Below are 21,080 nucleotides of genomic sequence, written 5' to 3'. Positions count from 1 at the left end.
AAAAGGAACTCAATAAATAGACATGAAAAGTGATTCATAGGCCCCTTGAAAGGCCTGCCCACTCAGGTGAATGTGCTTTTGAACTGAGATCAGGTGATGCCTATGTTTGTGATAAGTTGGTGGATTTCACTTCTGTATATTGATATACTTTCTGTTAGACACAAGGACATGGGCTTCACAAACAATCATTAACACTTGACCATAACGAGTCTCTTTTAAATTAGCTAATTTCTGTTCGTCTGTGCAAGCCTGTGACTTTGCGACATGGAATTCCATCCTCTAGTCTAAACCGATCAAATTTCATAATAAACACAGCTTGAGGAAATGTCACCCATGCTTCAGAACTCTAAAGGAAGGGTGTGTCTCGGGTTACGCAAGGACCCATGCCATGACATCACTCGGCTCGGTTGCAGAAGAGTGGCAAATTGGAGAGCAGGCTTTCTCCAGACAGGACTGAAAGCAGGAAGCCGAGATATTTCAACACAACTGCACTCTACTCACACTCAAATCACAGGGTATTTAAAGCACCAACATCCATTTGTCTGATTAATATAATATTTGACCTTAAAAGCACAGTGGCTATTGACATGTTCTGCGGTTTTAACTTCGCTACCTGTAACCCTGACCCTGCACAGTCACTCTGTGTTATTCCACCCTTGCATCTCTGTCCCAGTTCTCACCTAGCAGGTTAGGTTTGGAATGAAAGACCATGCCTGTCTCCCTGGTGTGATTAGTATTCAGCCAATCCAGGTCACAACAATGTCTGTCACTCATGCGTTGCATTGTCATGTCCTTACGGAATGATGTCACCTGCCCTGATCACCTGTGCCATATTGTAAGCACATTGAACGTAGGTCACACAGAAATGTTAATTGGTTTCTTTTCGAAACCAGTGAAAATGTAGTGACTGCCAGACTGTAATGACTAAGAAAATTAGATGACACTGATAATAACGTGATGATTGTTAATGGTGATAAATCAGCAGTTAGGTTTTAGAAACCAGAGATGGCTACACGTGATAGCATTGTTTGAAGGCACCGCTGAGCACAGGGTTGTCTACAATGTTGAACAAGGGTAGCATAGAGAGAGATCTTTGTCATTCTATAAGGTTGTTGAGACACACGTACATTGGTTCTATATTGTGCTCCAGTTGCAGTCTGTCACACCAGTGCCAATTTACCTCAGACTTTGAGATACTAGAAGATAAGAGAGGTTGGCAGATTGAGTACAGTAATGTATTATCTGTGCTGTGATAAGGTAAGCATACATTAGTCATATTTACTGTTGTTGCTGTGGATGTACTTCTTATGGAAGGGGAGTATGTCTTATGCACTGAACTGAACTCTAAATATGTGGTCATGATGACATGGACTTATTTTACAAGCACTTGACTGTGGGCCAAGTTTTCTCCATAGGGATTATTTTGTTCATGGTCATCTATGGATGCATACTGGCTGGGCTTGAAGGGCCAACAATATGGAAGAGATTCAGTTAATTTATGTTGAGGTTTATGCTATATGTAAGATTCCAGGGAATCACTTTCTCTAATGGTGGAAATCAAGGATTTATCTTGGTCTTGAGTATCGTTTCAGGGCCGAATGTGTGATGGAATTGTGATGCCGGCCTCCTTGATTTGACCTGGAGGGATGGATACATCAGGGTAATGTTTGTGAGAAGGCGGTATTAGAAATGAAGGAAATTAATCGTGGCCCCTTACAGCTGACTTGATCAATCGTTCTCAATCATTCTCCGGGCGTATTGGACATGGTGAGTAATAATTTAGTTTTTGCAACTCACTTCCTTAAATGGATGGGCACATTTGGTCAAATGTGCATTGAGAAAATAGGCTTTAAATGGATGGATGATGTGATATATTGGTGTCTGCAGGAAGCTTTTGGCCCGGTATAGACAGACATGACAAACACGCATGGTTGAATGGAGTCACTCTAGAAGGTTAAGTAGAGTACAGTTTTCCACTTGCCCCTACAGCGTTGCATCTAATCACAAAGACACAAGCTCTTTAGCAACGCCAGGCTTAAGTTATTCCTTTGGAATGCTGTTGCTATGGAGGGTAGTTGCAAATGAGAGCCACAGGGCCTGAGACGGTTGTTTTCTGTAGAGAAACTTTTTTAAAGAATTTAGTCAATCAGAAACTATTGTGAATGAATGGTCAAATTCTGGTTCCAGCATAAACATACTCTATTGTAGCTGTGTGGTCACATTTCAGGACATGTTGAAAATAGTTTGAATACCAGAGAAGAAATATTGCTCGACTGGTTTTGGCTGACACTTTGTGCCATCCCACAGTCTGCTCTGCTATATTCTCAAGAGTTTAAGCTCGAGCTGAAAAAGCTGTGAAAATATCTAAATGATAAAAACAGAATCTATAAACCTTCGCTATCTCCTAGTCAAGAAAACAGCATGGTTCCCAACTTCCTAGCAATAACAATTTCAGTTCTGCATACAATCAACATCTTCTCAGTTATTTATTTTTTAACAAATTCTTATTTTCAATATCGGCCTAGGAACAGTGGGTTAACTTCCTGTTCAGGGGCAGAACGACAGATTTGTACCTTGTCAGCTCGGGGATATGGACTTGCAACCTTTTGGTTACTAGTCCAATGCTCCAACCACTAGGCTACCCTGCCATCCCTTATAGAGAGGTATAGAGAGAGGTCTCCAGTCTTACAACTTTACCCCTTTATTATAGCTAATGCTATTGGAGCAGATGCCCATTCATCATACTCTATGTGGAAAGGTTCACCACCAGAGGGAACCAAGTCTCAGTGCACCTTCCACTCTATTGATTATTGATAGTATCCAATAAATATCCAATAAGGCTTCAGAGCTTTCACCTGGTTAATGTATGTCCTGGAAAAAGCAGCTGTTCCTAATGTTTTGTACACTCCCGAACTCTGTCCTGCCACCTCCTTTCCTTTCAATTAAGACCTAGACAACCAGGTGAGGGGAGATAAGACCTCGACAGTCGGCCCTCCGCGGAATGAGTTTGACATGTGCTCTAGAGAGATTGTAAAAACAGGATATATTCAATACCTGAGATGTATTGCAATGCATGCATCATGCAGGAATGGAGTGGGACCAGAATTCCCCCCCCCCCCCCCCCCTCAAGGCACCAACTCTAGCCCAAACTTTTTTTTTCTTCTTTAAGGTACTCAGTTTTGGACAAATGATTACAATTCTTGCAAAAAATATATACAATTTAAATAGGCCCACTGGGCAAAAAATGGACCAGACCATCTGGCATTTGCCAGAACTGCCCAGTAGCCAGTCAGTATCTGACTGCATGACTTGATATGTCAACCAGGCACAGTACATTACTCATGGAGTGGATATATTTGTTGATTTGTCAAGTTATGGGTTGCACTCCAAAGATTTTGAGCTATGGAATAAAATATTTGCGTCATCATGTACTCTGAGGTGCCTAACTTAAAGCAGAAGCTGAATTGGATGTGAGCTGACAGTGGAAACTGCTGTTCAGTGTATCATTCTAACACGTATAGCTTCTAGATAAGTGGGATGCTCACAGGAAATTATCTGACAACTTCCCTTAACCACATTCTTTGCAATATGGTAGCACTAATATGAATAGTAATACAGAGGGGTTATGCCATTTTATTATGGGCAAAAGACATTTACATTACATTTACATTTAAGTCATTTAGCAGACGCTCTTATCCAGAGCGACTTACAAATTGGTGCATTCACCTTATGACATCCAGTGGAACAACCACTTTACAATAGTGCATCTAAATATTTTAAGGGGGGAGGGGGTGAGAAGGATTACTTTATCCTATCCTAGGTATTCCTTAAAGAGGTGGGGTTTCAGGTGTCTCCGGAAGGTGGTGATTGACTCCGCTGTCCTGGTGTCGTGAGGGAGTTTGTTCCACCATTGGGGAGCCAGAGCAGCGAACAGTTTCGACTGAGCTGAGCGGGAACTGTACTTCCTCAGTGGTAGGGAGGCGAGCAGGCCAGAGGTGGATGAACGCAGTGCCCTTATTTGGGTGTAGGGCCTGATCAGAGCCTGGAGGTACTGAGGTGCCGTTCCCCTCACAGCTCCGTAGGCAAGCACCATGGTCTTGTAGCGGATGCGAGCTTCAACTGGAAGCCAGTGGAGAGAGCGGAGGAGCGGGGTGACGTGAGAGAACTTGGGAAGGTTGAACACTAGACGGGCTGCGGCGTTCTGGATGAGTTGTAGGGGTTTAATGGCACAGGCAGGGAGCCCAGCCAACAGCGAGTTGCAGTAATCCAGACGGGAGATGACAAGTGCCTGGATTAGGACCTGCGCCGCTTCCTGTGTGAGGCAGGGTCGTACTCTGCGGATGTTGTAGAGCATGAACCTACAGGAACGGGCCACCGCCTTGATGTTAGTTGAGAACGACAGTTTGTTGTCCAGGATCACGCCAAGGTTCTTAGCGCTCTGGGAGGAGGACACAATGGAGTTGTCAACCGTGATGGCGAGATCATGGAACGGGCAGTCCTTCCCGGGAGGAAGAGCAGCTCCGTCTTGCCGAAGTTCAGCTTGAGGTGGTGATCCGTCATCCACACTGATATGTCTGCCAGACATGCAGAGATGCGATTCGCCACTTGGTCATCAGAAGGGGGAAAGGAGAAGATTAATTGTGTGTCGTCTGCATAGCAATGATAGGAGAGACCATGTGAGGTTATGACAGAGCCAAGTGACTTGGTGTATAGCGAGAATAGGAGAGGGCCTAGAACAGAGCCCTGGGGGACACCAGTGGTGAGAGCGCGTGGTGAGGAGACAGATTCTCGCCAAGCCACCTGGTAGGAGCGACCTGTCAGGTAGGACGCAATCCAAGCGTGGGCCGCGCCGGAGATGCCCAACTCGGAGAGGGTGGAGAGGAGGATCTGATGGTTCACAGTATCGAAGGCAGCCGATAGGTCTAGAAGGATGAGAGCAGAGGAGAGAGAGTTAGCTTTAGCGGTGCGGAGCGCCTCCGTGATACAGAGAAGAGCAGTCTCAGTTGAATGACTAGTCTTGAAACCTGACTGATTTGGATCAAGAAGGTCATTCTGAGAGAGATAGCGGGAGAGCTGACCAAGGACGGCACGTTCAAGAGTTTTGGAGAGAAAAGAAAGAAGGGATACTGGTCTGTAGTTGTTGACAAAGACTAGGTATAGAGTCCTTTGTTCCTCAGCCAACATTTTTAGAAGATACAAACAGACCTACATGAACAGCAAAGAAACACTTGGTTTATGAAGCTCATAACTCTTTACCATTAGTATGCACATTCAATTTACGAAAACAACCCTACACCAGCATGTCCAAGGGAACAGATGACACATTGCAGACAACACTGGCAGCATTCTGGGAAAAATCTCTTCTCTCTGTCGTGGATCGATTGTTGCATTTGAAGTTCAGTGTGTCGGTATGACCTGGAGCATTAGGGCTGCACTGGTTCCAGGAATCTCACATGTTTAACAACACACTGGTGTCCTGGTTATGTTTTCAAGATGCTATTGCAAGCAGCAGGTCAGGCCAGGCCGGGCCGGGTCATGCATTGTCTGCCATGTCCGCTCCAGGCTAACACTCATAAGTTGAAAGGCTATGAGAACTACTACATGACTGAAAGCTTGGCCATTGGCAAGCCGTTGGACCTGAAGGAAGGCGTGCTGCAAGTAGATAATTTGCACTACATTGTTCACTGGGCTGATGATATTACTGTGTAACTTGGCATAGCTCCCTTTCTTGTTTAGCCTTCAACTCGGTAGCTGGGGCACGACTATTATAAGTGACACGATGACGAACGGCTTAGACTTTAAATCACGTAATATGCACAGTCGACTGTAATGTCTTAGTTTGGTGGACTTTTGAGTTTGTGACCTGATTTTTCTAAGACTTAAACAATGTGATATTTCGCAATCTGTAAATGATCAATAATGACTTTGTTTCCCACTCTCCATTAAATGTGTTTAGAAAGAGGGGATAGATTATATACATTTAATCTTTCAAATGTTTTATTTAGAAACATTGGGTACAGAGGACAGTCATAAAAGTTAATGGATATACTTTGTTGATATATATATTGTAAAGAGGGTGGGGTCAACTACTGACTTTGAAATAGGTGAAGCCTGCTGTTTACTATTGCCCGAAAAAAATAATTTACTAAGTGGGAAGATCAAGCATCAATCCTTTTTCTGACTAAATGTTTTTCCATTTACGATACGTAGAATGTTAATCCTGGATGTTAATTTGTTTTCAGTGAAATGTATTATTTTATGGTGTCAAGTCTTTTTCACTCTTTCTTTTACAGATCAGACCCCATTGACATACAATGGCAAGCGCTGCCTGGATAGATCTTCGCTATGGATGAAGCTTGGAAAGGCCGATCAACTCCATTTGACTGCCCTATAACATCCTGGCAATGTGGAGAGCCCCCAGAGGCACTGAATCCCCAGTGCAGAATGATCCAGGCTGGAGAATGCCTAACACCCCTACTTCAGGAGTTAAACAGCTACGCATAAGAAATATCGGACTAGCGATCGGTGACGAAATAATTTGGTCTGGATTCCAGACTTCCTAGCTAGGGACTTTCTGAAAAATTTCTCCCGGTTTCTGTGACATTTAAGACCTTTCCAAGTTGTGGACAAGGTAAAATCACCTTTCTCTCAAGCTGCGGAGAGGTGGGAGTAGTCGCCCATGTGTAGCAGGACAGTAACTGCTGCTAGCGGAATAACGTAGCCTCAGACTGTCTGGGGTTCCTCTCAACGGGACGAGGGATCCCACCGCTACCACCAAGCCCCAGTCTGCCTCACCGAGTGACTCCACTCACGTCAAAAGGCAGACCCTCTATCCAATGGCATGGGTCAAGTTCTTCAGGAAGCCGGGGGGCAATCTCGCCAAGTCCTACCAGCCGGGGAGCATGCTGTCTCTAGCCCCCACCAAAGGCCTGCTGAACGAGCCGGGGCAGAACAGCTGCTTTCTCAACAGTGCGGTGCAGGTGAGTCATATCTAAACAATGAATAGTAAATGATTACTGCATGCTTTCAGATAATTGCTATAAATGCTTTGTTTTTCAAAGACTATATATCCAGAACAATAGGATGGAAGTAGAGACACTGTTAATATCTGATAAGGGACACGTGCATTAATGCAAATTGTAACAATGCCCAATCCCTTGATTTGAAATACCTGGTAAACCAATACGAAACATGATCTCATTTCCAGGAGGCTACATTCATGTTAGCTTTGCTTATTCATAGTAACGGACTAGACAGCATCTCCCTCCTGACAAATTTTTTTTTCCCACCACCAACATTACTTTATAACCTCAAAGCCAATAGCTTAGTCACTCTCTAAATGCTTCAGTACTTCCCGGCAAGTTACTGGAAGGTTGTTTTTGCCTCGTGAGAAGGCATTTGGCGGACCCTTCCAGGCCGTGACTCAGAGGGCGAGACATGGCTGAGCTGGATGAAGACGTCCGCCACCCAGGGCTTTGTTTCCAAAGAACAGAACCACCCCCCTCCTCTTTCTTTCCTCTCTCTCTCTCTCTCCTCTTTTAATTTTTCCCCATGCAAGTCAGTTAAGAACACATTCTTATTTTCAATGACGGCCTAGGAACAGTGGGTTAACTGCCTTGATCAGGGGCAGAACAAAATATTTTTACATTGTCAGCTCGGGGATTCGATCTTGAAACCTTTCGGTTACTAGTCCAACGCTCTAACCATTAGGCTACCTGCCGCCCCAGGCCATGTTGTCCTCATGGCCTGACACAGCATGACAATACTTTCACAATAATATGTTTTCTTCAATCCCCTGTTCAGGTACTGTGGCATCTGGACATCTTCAGACGCAGTCTGAGGCAGCTTCCTGGACACTTCTGTCTCGGAGACTCATGTATCTTCTGTGCGTTGAAGGTATGCGACTTCATCAAGTCTTTGTTGTTGCAAGCAATCCCAAATGTTAAAAAAAAATACATTTGTAGGGCTTTATCGGTGCTTTGATAGCATTACCAATAATTTGATTTGACATTTTGTTGATAAAACACATTCAGACTGGGGATATTGAGCTTTGAGGGAGTAGTTAGTTGTCCCTTGAGAACTGCTATAAATAATTATTTGTAAATGTTTTCATTTGCAGAATTTAATGAATTAACTTATTTCGATTAAGGCAGCCCCCGGCACCTCTCTGATTCAGCGGGATTGGGTTAGATGCGGAAGACACATTTCAGTTGAAGGCATTCAGTTGTACAACTGACTAGGTATCCCCCTTTCCTGTTCCGCAGGGCATCTTCTCCCAGTTCCAGCACAGTCGGGAGCGCGCCCTGCCCTCAGACAACCTGCGTCACGCCCTGGCCGAGACTTTTAAGGATGAGCACCGCTTTCAGCTGGGCTTCATGGACGATGCTGCCGAGTGCTTCGTAAGTTCCTTTGGTGACTGACCAGACTTTCTGGCAGGTTCCTGGTATCCAGGGGGCCTTTGAGCAGAGGCGAATAGAGTGGAATGTGTGTGTATGTTAGTTTGCGTGAGTGTTTTTTTTTTGGGGGGGGGGGGGGGGGTTGTAACAAACATTTAAGCGAGGTCATCCTCTGAAAGAGGTATGTCCCTTCTCCCATCAATCCCCTCGACACAGCCTCTAATATATCATGGTGGTGGGTTATGTAAGACAAAACACGGTCTTTGGGCCTTCACTGTTTCCTCACTGTATTATGCAACACCACTGAGTGGTTTAAAGTGGTCTTTGAGCTCTCTGAGTCATTTTGACCATAGCTATTCAGTACACTTGTGTTTAGTTTGCTAACTTCCAAACATTTATCCTACTATAATAACAGTGGTGGACAAAATACCCAATTGTCATACTTGAGTAAAAGTAAAGATACCTTAATAGAAAATGACTCAAGTAAATGTAAAAGTCACCCAGTAAAATACTACTTGAGTAAAAGTATAAAAGTATTTGGTTTTAAATATACTTAAGTATCAAAAGTAAATTTAATTGTTAAAATATACTTAAATATCAAAAGTATAAATCTTTTTTCAAATTACCTTATATAATAAGCAAACCAGACAGCATCAAAAAAAAATTTTTTAGGATGTCCGGGGCATACAACAAAACTCAGACCACATTTACAAACAAAGCCTGTGTGTTTAGTGAGTCCGGCAGATCAGAGGCTGTAGGGATGACCAGGGATGTTCTCTAGATAAGTGTGTGAATTGGAACATTTTCCTGTCCTGCTAAGCATTCAAAATGGAATAAGTACTTTTGGGTGTCAGGGAAAATGTATGGAGTAAAAAGTACATCATTTTCTTCAGGATTGTAGTAAAATAAAGGTGTCAAAATATAAATAGTACAGATACCCCAAAAAATGACTTAAGTAGTACTTTAAAGTATTTTAACTTAAGTACTTTACACCACTATGTAATAGTAATGCTTTGTTACCCTGTTCTTTTTAACACTTATTCTAGACCCAACAGAGAAAAGGTCATTACCATCTGAGAGCATGATGTTCACACGCTTCAACACCAACTAAGAAACATCCAGGATTTTAGGAATTTTACTGTACATTACGTCTAGTTTTAGACTTCAACTTGGCTAATGAATTAGTTCATCTTTAGCCCTTTAGCTATAGGGCTATATGGCTTAGGTGAGGCTACACCACAGTACATTATGTTCTCTGTCTGCCTGCATCAGGTTTGTCACTGTAGCGTAATTGCTCTAAACCAAGTCAGCACAGACATATAATAATTTCCTGTTTAGCGCAGCAGGTCTTGAGTGGGGAGGACATTCACTCAGGAGAGCTCATTATACAGTGGAGGATAAACAGCAGAGAAAATTAAGTCTCTTTCTCTCAAGAACAGGAGGTGATGAGAAAACGAGCGGTCAGCCAAACCAATATGCCCACTCTACGAGCTTTCTGGCAACACAGGGAACCAGTCACAGGAGCCGTTTACGTCAAATTTACCTCAGATTCCCTACCCAAGTCTGTTATGAATAAGCAATGATTTTTAAAGAACCACGATCCAATGAATTCCAAAGTGGTGGTTGAAAGGTCAGGTACCAAACAAAACAAAAAACTTGCTGTTTGAATTCTTGTTCTATAAACAATGCCCCTTTTTCAGAGTGGCAACAATGCTGTTTCAGTTACATAGCTAGAATAAAAATGTTCGAACACCTGAGGTGACGTGATATCAGGTAGAATGGTTAAAGGAGCTTCTGCATACGTTGTACAACTTTATTCCCCCCTCCCTTTTATTTTTATGTGCAGTTTGATCAGATAGTCCTTTGTCAGGCATGTCACCTTAACCATTCTAACATTGTAACAACTGACTTCATTCTGTGTTTATTTCTCTGCGGGCGTGAAGTTGCATGAACGTTCTGCTGTGTGTATGTTAGGATTTGGCAAGGTTATACGGCGACTCTCTCTTCATCTAGATTTTTTTCCCCCCATGGGAATCTTGGGTTTACATGCGTAAAGTAAAGGCCGACGCTCTGTAATGAAATGCTTTAGCAGTACGACCTGGATTTATTTATGAGCAGAATTAGCCAGTGTCAGAACAAATGGGCTGTGTGGTTATGGAGGTCTAAAAGCAGCCTGAATGTTTCATAAACCTAGGGGGATTCCATAGCAACCGGAGCGAGTTTCAAGTGCTTGCACACGGACTGGTTCCTTAACTACAGTAGTGAGGCACAGCATAACTCCCTAGCTGTTAAATGTCACAAAACAATACAGGCTCATACTGATGTATCAGGGGGGGGGGAGTATTTCTTCTCTGTACTGGTACATTGGGGAGAGAAGCTGATAGCTGAGGGTAAGTTGAGGGTAATACATGCTGAGGATAAAGAATAAGCTGGCGATTCGTAATATTGTAATCGAGGGGGGATGATTACTAGTTTCAATTTGTAAATTAGAATGTTTCCATGGATAAGATCGAGCAAACTTTGCTAATGGAATATATTGTGATTTGTTGACAACTATTGTCTCAATCTCTCATGGAAAGACCTACGTAAACCTAACTGGTACTGTCACCATCCTATGGCAGTAGTTTTTGCCTTAGCACTACACAGCTGATTCAAATGATCAACTCATCATCAAGCTTTGATTATTTGAATCAGGTGTGTAGTGCTCAGGCAAAAAAATTTGCACCCACTTGGGCCAGAATTGGGCCAGAATTGAGAACCACTGTCCTATGGAATATGTAAGATAACAAGCAGCATTAGTTCCGGATCTTGGGTTTTTGTTTTTATTTAGATGTATAAGGATTGGGCGAGGGCGGTGCTAAAACTGGTGTGCCCACACGAATGATAAACACAAGTGAAATTATCATAAGGGGTGGCTTCAGCTAAGATTTTCCTTTTGCGAGGGTGGGGGACTTCACAAACCAGAAATCTTAATTTCTAACATGCTTAATGTTTTGTATACTCCGTGTATAGGGAATAGTAATCTTGGTTAACCCAGAACTAAAACATTGCGTAATTTGGTCAGATGCTTGATTAGGTTATGGGGGTTCGGGTTAACCCATAACCTAATCAAGCATCTGGTCAAATTACGCAATATTTTAGTTCTGGGTGAACCGAGATTACTATGCCCTATACACGGAGTATGCAAAACATTAAGAACATAGCTTCAACCTGGTCAGTCTATGATCCCTTATTAATGTCACTTGTTAGTGTAGATGAAGGGCAGGAGACAGGTTAAGAAGGATTTTTAAGCCTTGAGACAATTGAGACATGGATTGTGTATGTGTGCCATTCAGAGGATGATTAAGCAAGATACATTATTTAAGTGCCTTTGAACAAGGTATGGTTCTAGATACCAGGCATACCGGTTTGTTTCAAGAGCTACAACGCTGCTGGGTTTTTCGCACTCAACAATTTCCTGTGTGTATCAACGATGGTCCACCACCAAAAGGACATCCAGACAACTTGACACAACTGTGGGAAGCATTGAAGTCAACTTGGACCAGCATTCCTGTTGAACGCCTTTGACTTAGAATCCATGCCCCGACTAATGTGTGCTGTTCTGAGGGGAGGGGGTGCAACTCAATACAAGGTAGGTGTTCCTAATGTTTGGTATACTCAGTGTGTGTATTCTCATTTCTTATCGGCATACTATATTCTCACAGGAGAACATTCTGGAGAGGATCCACCTGCATATTGTGCCTGAGGAGACAGATGCCTGCACCTCCAAGTCCTGCATCACACACCAGAAGTTTGCCATGACACTCTATGAACAGGTTAGAGAACCACATCTGGCAGCTCTCTAGCTGGAAGGTTGCTTTGATGGGTAAAAAACAACATGGTCTGCAATACATGATAGATCAGAGGAACTCATATCTGACCCTTGAGGTTACATGTACTGCAGGTTTTATTTTCTTCTTCGTAGTTTATGAATAGATTTGTAACTAGTGGAAACTTCTCCCCGAAGCTGAAAACCAGCAATGCTTTGGACCTCAAGGCCCAAAGTTAAGGGGGCAATAGATTAAGTCAGAAGACCGGACACAAACCACAACCCACCCGCCACTTTTCCTCTCAACTCTGACAAACACTCCACTCTCTCCCATCACAGTTTTCACAAACAGCCCACAGTAGTAATTTCCCCATAACCATCCCCAAACTACTACCCCACGCGAAATGACACGCTGACTTGATAATTAGTGCTTGGCAGTGGCTAAGCGGCGCCTAGCTAACGGCCATGTGTCTGTATTATGTTCCTGTTGCCCTCTCCTCTGCAGTCTGTCTGCCGTAGCTGTGGGGCATCCTCTGACCCCCTGCCCTTCACTGAGCTAGTGCATTATGTCTCCACCACTGCCCTCTGGTAAGCCATGCTTATTGTTTTCAAACTGATGTCACACAGAACACATTTCTCTATGTTCCTCGTAGGGTTACTGAGTGACTTTTGTGCTTTCTAGCTTTGTCTCTCTCTCTACTTTTCTTTCCTTGTCTCACACTCTCTTTCATTCTCAGTCAACAGGTGTATCAGAGGCGGGATGAGTCATTTGGAGAGCTGCTGCAAGCGGCCAGTACCATCGGGGATTCCCGTAACTGTCCGGTAAGTGGCTGCCCCATCAAGCATTAAGAAAGTCATGCATTTCAATGGAAAATTCATGTCAGGATGTACCTTCATCTCATCACACTAAACAGCTACTAAGAAGGGGAAATTCGGAAAATCACTAGCAAGACAACAGAAATAAGATCAACTGTGAAATTGTATTTATGGTTCTTGTTACTTAGTTAGTTGGCTAGTTACGTTGCTTAGTTTAGTTTGTTAAGCTGGTTAGTTAGCTCTGCTCCCCTAGTTAAGTCTCTTCCCTCTCTCTGTCATCAGAGTAATTGTGGCCAGAGGATCAAGATCCGCCGCGTCCTCATGAACTCTCCAGAGATCGTCACCATCGGTTTCGTGTGGGACTCGGACCAGTCAGACCTCACAGAGGACGTAATTCGCTCGCTGGGGCCACACCTCAACCTTTCTGGGGTAAGGACAGCAAGCCAGCAGGGACAAAACGCACATTACTACGAAGCTCCGTTCAGTAGGGTAGCGCTATGTCAGTCGGTCTACTCTTGTTTCGTTCAATGAAAGTACACCTACTACCATACCCCGTTCAAAGGCTCTTCAATTGTCTCAAGGCTTAAATATCCTTCTTTAACCTATCTCCTCCCCTTCATCTACGCTGATTGAAGTGGATTTAACAGGTGGCATCAATAAATGAGCATAGCTTTCACCTGGATTCACCTTGTCAGTCTAGGTCATGCAAAGAGCAGGTGTCCTTAATGTTTTGGACTCTCAGTGTATGTAAAGTTGGGTAGCGCTTTATAATAACTCCATGTAACCAAGCATTTAAAATGGATTAGTAAATAGTTTATTAATGTATTATTCATTACTCCATTCATTGCTCCATTTAACACTCAGAGCACTGGAATTCCATACCTACTAGAATGGCCCTGATGGCCTTTCTGACGATGATATTTCAATTGTATAAATAATCCATAATAATTTGCCAAATGAATGCATTTATTATGTTCAAATATAATCAGTCAAATGTATTGATTGATCCAGAAGTGATAGTCTTGCCTACCAAGCTGGCCCTTCCACTCTACATCTAACTACATTTCAAATAATTTTGCATAAAAAATAACACATTTTGCCTAAAGACAAGATTAAATTGACAATAGTCTGATGGGTGACAATATTATCGATTGTCAAATTCGAGAATGAAGGGACTGATGACCTGTACTTGAGAGTACCAATTAACACTTCTTCCATATCATCCTATAGAGTCCATGCAGGCCAGACATTATGATTGCTATACCTCATCAGAAAGAGCAGATTCCAAGGTTTCTAATGAACCGATTCATGCCAAACAACTGTACAAATTCCGCGGATGGTCTCTGTTTCAAAATGTAACTTTTTCCAAGAATAACTGTGGCGCCGTGCATTCCTCATGTGAGTAGGTAACTGGTTTTTGGAAAATAATCCTTCATTTTCTTCTGTTATATTCCATTATTATATATATATTCCATATTTTTACTGTAAAATGTTTATTGACTATGGCAGGGCCTGGGATGTCTGCTAAATGAACAAATTGATATCATTGGCATGGCACAGCCATAGATTGGCATGGCACAGCCATAGCCTTGGCTTCTAAGCACAGATAATACAACTCAAAGCATGCTATTCTGTTATTTTTAAATAAATAGCTTTGTATCATATTTTCATGACCTTCCTAAATGGAATATGAATGGATTTCTTTGTGATTGTGTACACTGAGTATACAAAACATTAATAACACCAGCTCTTTCCATGACAGACTGACCAGATGAATCCAGGTTAAAGCTATGATCCCTTATTGATGTCTCTAGTTAATCCACTTCAATCAGGGTAGATGAAGGGGGGAGACAGGTTAAAGAAGGATTTTTAAGCCTTGAGACATGGATTGTGGATGTGTTCCATTCCAATGGTGAAAGTACCTTTGAACAGGGCATGGTAGTAGGTGCCAGGCGCATCGGTTTGTGTCAAGAACTGCAACGCTGCTGGGTTTTTCACGCTCAACAGTATCAAGAATGGTCCACCACCCAAAGGACATCCAGCCAACTTGACACAACTGTGGAAAGCATTGGCGTCAACATGGGCCAGCATTCCTGTGGAACGCCTTTGACACCTTGTCCATGCCCCGACTAATTGAGGCTGTTCTGAGGGAAAAGGGGGGCGGTGCAACTCAACATTAGGAAGGTGTTTGATATACTCAGTGTACATTTAAAACTAGCAAGGCAGAGAGCATCAGAATGACTCAAAATAAATGTAAATGTTTATATACTCTGCCATTTTTAAAGTCCTGTCCCCCTCGTCCTTGTCTTTTCCTGAATAAGTCTATATAACACACTGTATTTGTATTTATTATTGATCCCTATTAAAAAATGCAGCATTGGTCCAGCGAAATTAAGGCAGTTACAGTGCCTTGCGAAAGTATTCGGCCCCCTTGAACTTTGCGACCTTTTGCCACATTTCAGGCTTCAAACATGAAGATGTAAAAATGTATTTTTTTGTGAAGAATCAACAACAAGTGGGAAACAATCATGAAGTGGAACAACATTTATTGAATATTTAAAACTTTTTTTAACAAATCAAAAACTGAAAAATTAGTTATAGTGTTATGGTGTAGTTATAACCCATTTTTAGGAAGGAATGTAATTTTTGGATTGGTTTTCCATCAGCCGGTTCCTGCTCCTCTGATAGCTGCATGTGCCGTGCTCGGTTAATAATAATCCTGATAATTGCCTCAACAGAACCTAGCCTATACCGAAACTAGTTTCACACATATAACAGCAGATTAAATATATGAAGTATAGTATGATTGGGAAAAATGGGTGAGTTGATGAGCGAGGAGAAACAACTATGCATAATTGTGAAGGCCTAATCACCAATTGTGAATGAAGAATGAGGCGGGCCATTCTATTGATGTATTGTAATTATAATCTGAAAACGGTGTACCCTATATCAATCCACTGGCATTCAAGCGGTTTTATCAATTTACTCTACTCCTACTTGGAGTAGGCTACACAGTGAGAGTGTGCCTCAATTACAATGGTAAGACCAAGAAGAATGGAGGCACATGCTGCGTTAGCGTTGCTACAAGATCTGAATGAAAACGACTCTGATGGCAGTGATGAAATGGTTCATGACATTCTGATGATTATTATTCTGATTCATGCTGAATAGCTTTCCATATCTGAGAAAGGATCCATATCGGGCAGCAGGTGAGCGAGTTCCGGATAATGTTTCGGGTTAGATGGCACAGCTGTGCTAGGTGAAAGGAGGAACTCGCCGCTGGCCTGTTGCTGTGTTCTACAACATGCTTGACATAGCTGCTATCATCACACGTGTTGTTCAAGCTGTGCATGAACATCATGAGCAGGAAAGACTTCATCATCAGTCTGGCACACGGGCTACGGGAGCGACATTTCGGGCCAAGGTAGCAGCAAAGATTCAACGGGAGCCATTGCCCGAGCCAAATTGCGCACAGCTCCCGGGGAGGAGAAATTGCATGGTGGGCAGATGCACTCGGAACAGAACCTACAACACCTGTTTCAACTGCAGCTCCTGCAAGCAACTTATTTGTGGGAAGTGTTGCAATCAAGTGAAAGTGAGGAAGATTTGCGCTGACTGTTACAATGGCTTGTGAAAGTATTCACCCCCTTGTCATTTTTCCTATTTTGTTGCCAAATTGATATTTTTTGGGGGGGTTGTAATCATTTTGATTTGCACAACATGCCTACCACTTTGAAGATGTAAAATATTTTTTTTTGTGAAACAAACAAGAAATAAGACCAAAAAAAAACAGAACATGAGCGTGCATAACTATTCACCCTACCCAAAGTCAATACTTTGTAGAGCCATCTTTTGCAGCAATTACAGCTGGAAGTCTCTTTATAAACTTGGCACAGCTAGCCACTGGGATTCTTCAAGGCAAATCTGCTCCAGCTCCTTCAAGTTGGATGGGTTCCGCTGGTATTCCGCTGGTAAGTCGTACCACAGATTCTCAATTGGATTGCGGTCTGGGCTTTGACAAGGCCATTAGAAGACATTTAAATATTTCCCCTTAAACCACTCGTTGCTTCAGTAGTATGCTTGGTGTCATTGTCCTGCTGGAAGGTGAACCTCCGTCCCAGTCTCAAATCTCTGGAAGGCTGATACCGGTTTCCCTTAAGAATTTCCCTGTATTTAGTGCCATCCATCATTCCTTCAATTCTGATCAGTTTCTCAGTACCTGCCGTTGGGAAAAACATCCCCACAGCATGATGCTGCCACCACCATGCTTTACTGAGTGGATAGTGTTCTTGGGGTGATGAGAGGTGTTGGGTTTGTGGCAGAATTAGCATTTCCTTTGATGGCCAAAAAGCCCAATTTTAGTCTCATCTGACCCGTGTACCACTCTTCCGTAAAGCCTAGCTCTGTGGAGTGTACGGCTTAAAGTGGTCCCATGAACAGATACTCCAATCTCCGCTGTGGAGCTTTGCAGCTCCTTCAGGGTTATCTTTGGCCTCTTTGTTGCCTCTGATTAATACCCTCCTTGCCTGGTCTGTTAGTTTTGGTGGGCGGCCCTCTGTTGGCAGGTTTGTTGTGGTGCCATATCCTTTCAGTTTTTTAATGGTACATCGTGGGATGTTCAAAGTTTGTTTTTTTATGGCCTAACCCTGAACTCCACTTCAACAACATTGTCCTTGGCCTGTTTGGAGAGCTCCTTGATCTTCATGGTGTCCCTTGCTTGGTGGTGCCCCTTGCTTAGTGGTGTTGCAGACTCTGGCATTTCAGAACAGGTGTGTGTGTGTGTGTGTGTGTGTGTGTGTGTGTGTGTGTGTGTGTGTGTGTGTGTGTGTGTGTGTGTGTGTGTGTGTGTGTGTGTGTGTGTGTGTGTGTGTGTGTGTGTGTGTGTGTGTGTGTGTGTGTGTGTGTGTGTATTGCAAAAAATAAAGAAAGGGAACACTAAAATAACACATCCTAGATCTGAATGAATTAAATATTCTTATTAAATACTTTTTCTTTACATAGTTGAATGTGCTGAAAACAAAATCACACATACATTTGATTTCCATTGATAATTTACAGGCCTCCACGTGCCTGTATGACCTCCCTACAATGCCTGGGCATGCTCCTGATGAGGTGGCGGATGGTCTCCTGAGGGATCTCCTCCCAGACCTGGACTAAAGCAGCCGCCAACTCCTGGACAGTCTGTGGTGCAACGTGGCGTTGGTGGATGGAGCGAGACATGATGTCCCAGATGTGCTCAATTGGATTCAGGTCTGGGGAACGGGCGGGCCAGTCCATAGCATCAATGCCTTCCTCTTGCAGGAACTGTTGACACACTCCAGCCACATGAGGTCTAGCATTGTCTTGCATTAGGAGGAACCCAGGGCCAACCGCACCAGCATATGGTCTCACAAGGGGTCTGAGGATCTCATCTCGGTACCTAATGGCAGTCTGGCTACCTCTGGCGGGCACAGACTCACATGTGCTCAGTGTGAACCTGCTTTCATCTGTGAAGAGCACAGGGCGCCAGTGGTGAATTTGCCAATCTTGGTGTTCTCTTGCAAATGCCAAACGTCCTGCACGGTGTTGGGCTGTAAGCACAACCCCCACCTGTGGACGTCGGGCCCTCATACCACCCTCATGGAGTCTGTTTCTGACCGTTTGAGCAGACACATGCACATTTGTGGCCTGCTGGAGGTCATTTTGCAGGGCTCTCGCAGTGCTCCTCCTGCTCCTCCTTGCACAAACGCGGAGGTAGCGGTCCTGCTGCTGGGTTGTTGCCCTCCTACGGCCACCTTCACGTCTGCTGATGTACTGGCCTGTCTCGTGGTAGCGCCTCCATGCTCTGGACACTACGCTGACAGACACAGCAAATCTTCTTGCCACAGCTCGCATTGATGTGCTATCCTGGATGAGCTGCACTACCTGAGCCACTTGTGTGGGTTGTAGACTCCGTCTCATGCTACCACTAGAGTGAAAGCATCGTCAGCATTCAAAAGTGACCAAAACATCAGCCAGGAAGCATAGGAACTGAGAAGTGGTCTGTGGTCACCACCTGCAGAACCAATCCTTTATTGGGGGGTCTTGCTAATTGCCTATAATTTCCACCTGTTGTCTATTCCATTTGCACAACAGCATGTGAAAGTGTTGCTTCCTAAGTGGACAGTTTGATTTCACAGAAGTGTGATTGACTTGGAGTTACATCGTGTTGTTTAAGTGTTCCCTTTATTCTTTTGCGCAGTGTGTGTGTGTGTGTGTGTGTGTGTGTGTGTGTGTGTGTGTGTGTGTGTGTGTGTGTGTGTGTGTGTGTGTGTGTGTGTGTGTGTGTGTGTGTGTGTGTGTGTGTGTGTGTGTGTGTGTGTGTGTGTGTGTGTGTGTGTGTGTATTTGCATATATGTGTATATATATATATATATGACTGAGATCATATGACACTTAGATTGCACACAGGTGGACTTAATTAGTTAAATAATGTGATTTCTGAAGGTAATTGTTTGCACCAGATCTTATTTAGAGACTTCATAGCAAAGGGCGTGAAGCACGAGCGAGGCCACAAATAATTTGTCCCAATAACTGACATTAGACTATTTTTGACCCCTGTCATATCAACACTTACAGTTGAAGTTTACATACACTTTAGCCAAATGCATTTAAACTCAGTTGTTCACAATTCCTGACATTTAATCCTAGTAGAAATTCCCTGTTTTAGGTCAGTTAGGATCACCACTTTATTTTATGAATGTGAAATGTCAGAATAATATTAGAGGGAATAATTTATTTCAGCTTTTATTTCTTCCCAGTGGGTCAGAAGGTTACATGCACTCAATTAGCATTTGGTAGTATTGCCTTTAAATTGTTTAACTTGGGTCAAATGTTTCGGGTAGCCTTCCACAAGCTTCCCACAATAAGTTGGGTGAAGTTTGGCCCATTCCTCCTGACAAAGCTGCTGTAACTGAGTCAGGTTTGTAAGTCTCCTTGCTCGCACACTATTTTTCAGTTCTGCCAACAAATTTTCTATAGGATTGAGGTCAGGGCTTTATGATGGCCACTCCAATACCTTTATTTTGTTGTCCGTAAGCCATTTTGCCACACCTTTGGAAGTATGCTTGGGATCATTGTCCATTTGGACCCATTTTGTGACCAAGCTTTAACTTCCTGACTGATGTCTTCAGATGTTGCTTCAATATATCCATTTTCCTTCCTCATGATGCCATCTATTTTGGAAAGTGCACCAGTCCCTCCTGCAGCAAAGCACCCCCACAACATGATGCTGCCACCCCCATGCTTCATGGTTGGGATGGTGTTCTTTGGCTTGCAAAGCCTTCCACTTTTTCCTCCAAACATAACGATGGTCATTATGGCCATTATGGTTTTATTTTTGTTTCATCAGACTAGAGGACATTTCTCCAAAAAGTATGTTCTTTGTCCCCATATGCTGTTGCAAACCGCAGTCTGACTTTTTAATGGTGTTTTTGGAGCAATGGCTTCTTCCTTGCTGAGCGGCCTTTCAGGTTATGTCGATATAGGAATAATTTTACTGTGCATATAGGTACTTTTGTACCTGTTTCCTCCAGCATCTTTACAAGGTTCTTTGCTGTTGTTCTGGGATTGATTTGCATTTTTCGCACCAAAGTCCGTCGATCTCTAGGAGACAGAACGCGTCTCCTTCCTGAGCGGTATAATGGCTGTGTGGTCCCATGGTGTTTATACTTGCGTACTATTGTTTGTACAGATGAACGTTGTACCTTCAGGCGTTTGGAAATTGCTCCCAAGGATGAACCAGACTTGTGGAGGTCTACACTCTTTTTTTCTTTGTGTTGGTTGTTCTAGTGTAAATATAAATATAGTCATTAGTTACGTATTTTTATATGGCCTCATCTAAAGTGTGGGCTATTTATACTTTATAAATACTTTTAAAAATGTTTTGAGTGACCAGTGCAATTTCTCACAAAAAGATCTCTGATGGAGGACAAGCCAAATACCTGTGAAGAAAGTTTGACATGGCCAAAAACCTTCACATGAGATTAAAAAATGTCTTATTCCAAGAATCACAATAATCTTCGACTGTCAGCCCGTACTAA

General features: G+C 43.1%; 1 protein-coding gene across 2 annotated transcripts in view; it reads left to right on the top strand.

The window, feature by feature from the left end:
* LOC124007982 (inactive ubiquitin carboxyl-terminal hydrolase 53-like) overlaps positions 1-21,080 on the top strand; it is a 65,614-nt gene that overhangs the window by 14,080 nt on the left and 30,454 nt on the right. Inside the window, exons 1-8 of one of the 2 annotated variants that reach the window (XM_046318897.1) lie at positions 1,643-1,767; positions 6,294-6,980; positions 7,804-7,896; positions 8,265-8,399; positions 12,101-12,211; positions 12,710-12,792; positions 12,942-13,026; positions 13,303-13,449. In XM_046318897.1, coding sequence (XP_046174853.1) covers positions 6,837-6,980; positions 7,804-7,896; positions 8,265-8,399; positions 12,101-12,211; positions 12,710-12,792; positions 12,942-13,026; positions 13,303-13,449 — 798 coding nt within the window. In that variant the 5' untranslated portion in view covers positions 1,643-1,767; positions 6,294-6,836. Of the gene's footprint in view, positions 1-1,642; positions 1,768-6,293; positions 6,981-7,803; positions 7,897-8,264; positions 8,400-12,100; positions 12,212-12,709; positions 12,793-12,941; positions 13,027-13,302; positions 13,450-21,080 lie in introns of those variants that run through there. The other variant, XM_046318896.1, reaches the window with a different exon arrangement.

This window comes from Oncorhynchus gorbuscha, linkage group LG21 (genome assembly GCF_021184085.1).
Source record: "Oncorhynchus gorbuscha isolate QuinsamMale2020 ecotype Even-year linkage group LG21, OgorEven_v1.0, whole genome shotgun sequence".
Taxonomy (NCBI): Eukaryota; Metazoa; Chordata; class Actinopteri; order Salmoniformes; family Salmonidae; genus Oncorhynchus; species Oncorhynchus gorbuscha.
Note: the sequence above shows the minus strand (reverse complement) of the source record. Positions and strands in the feature narration are given on the sequence as shown.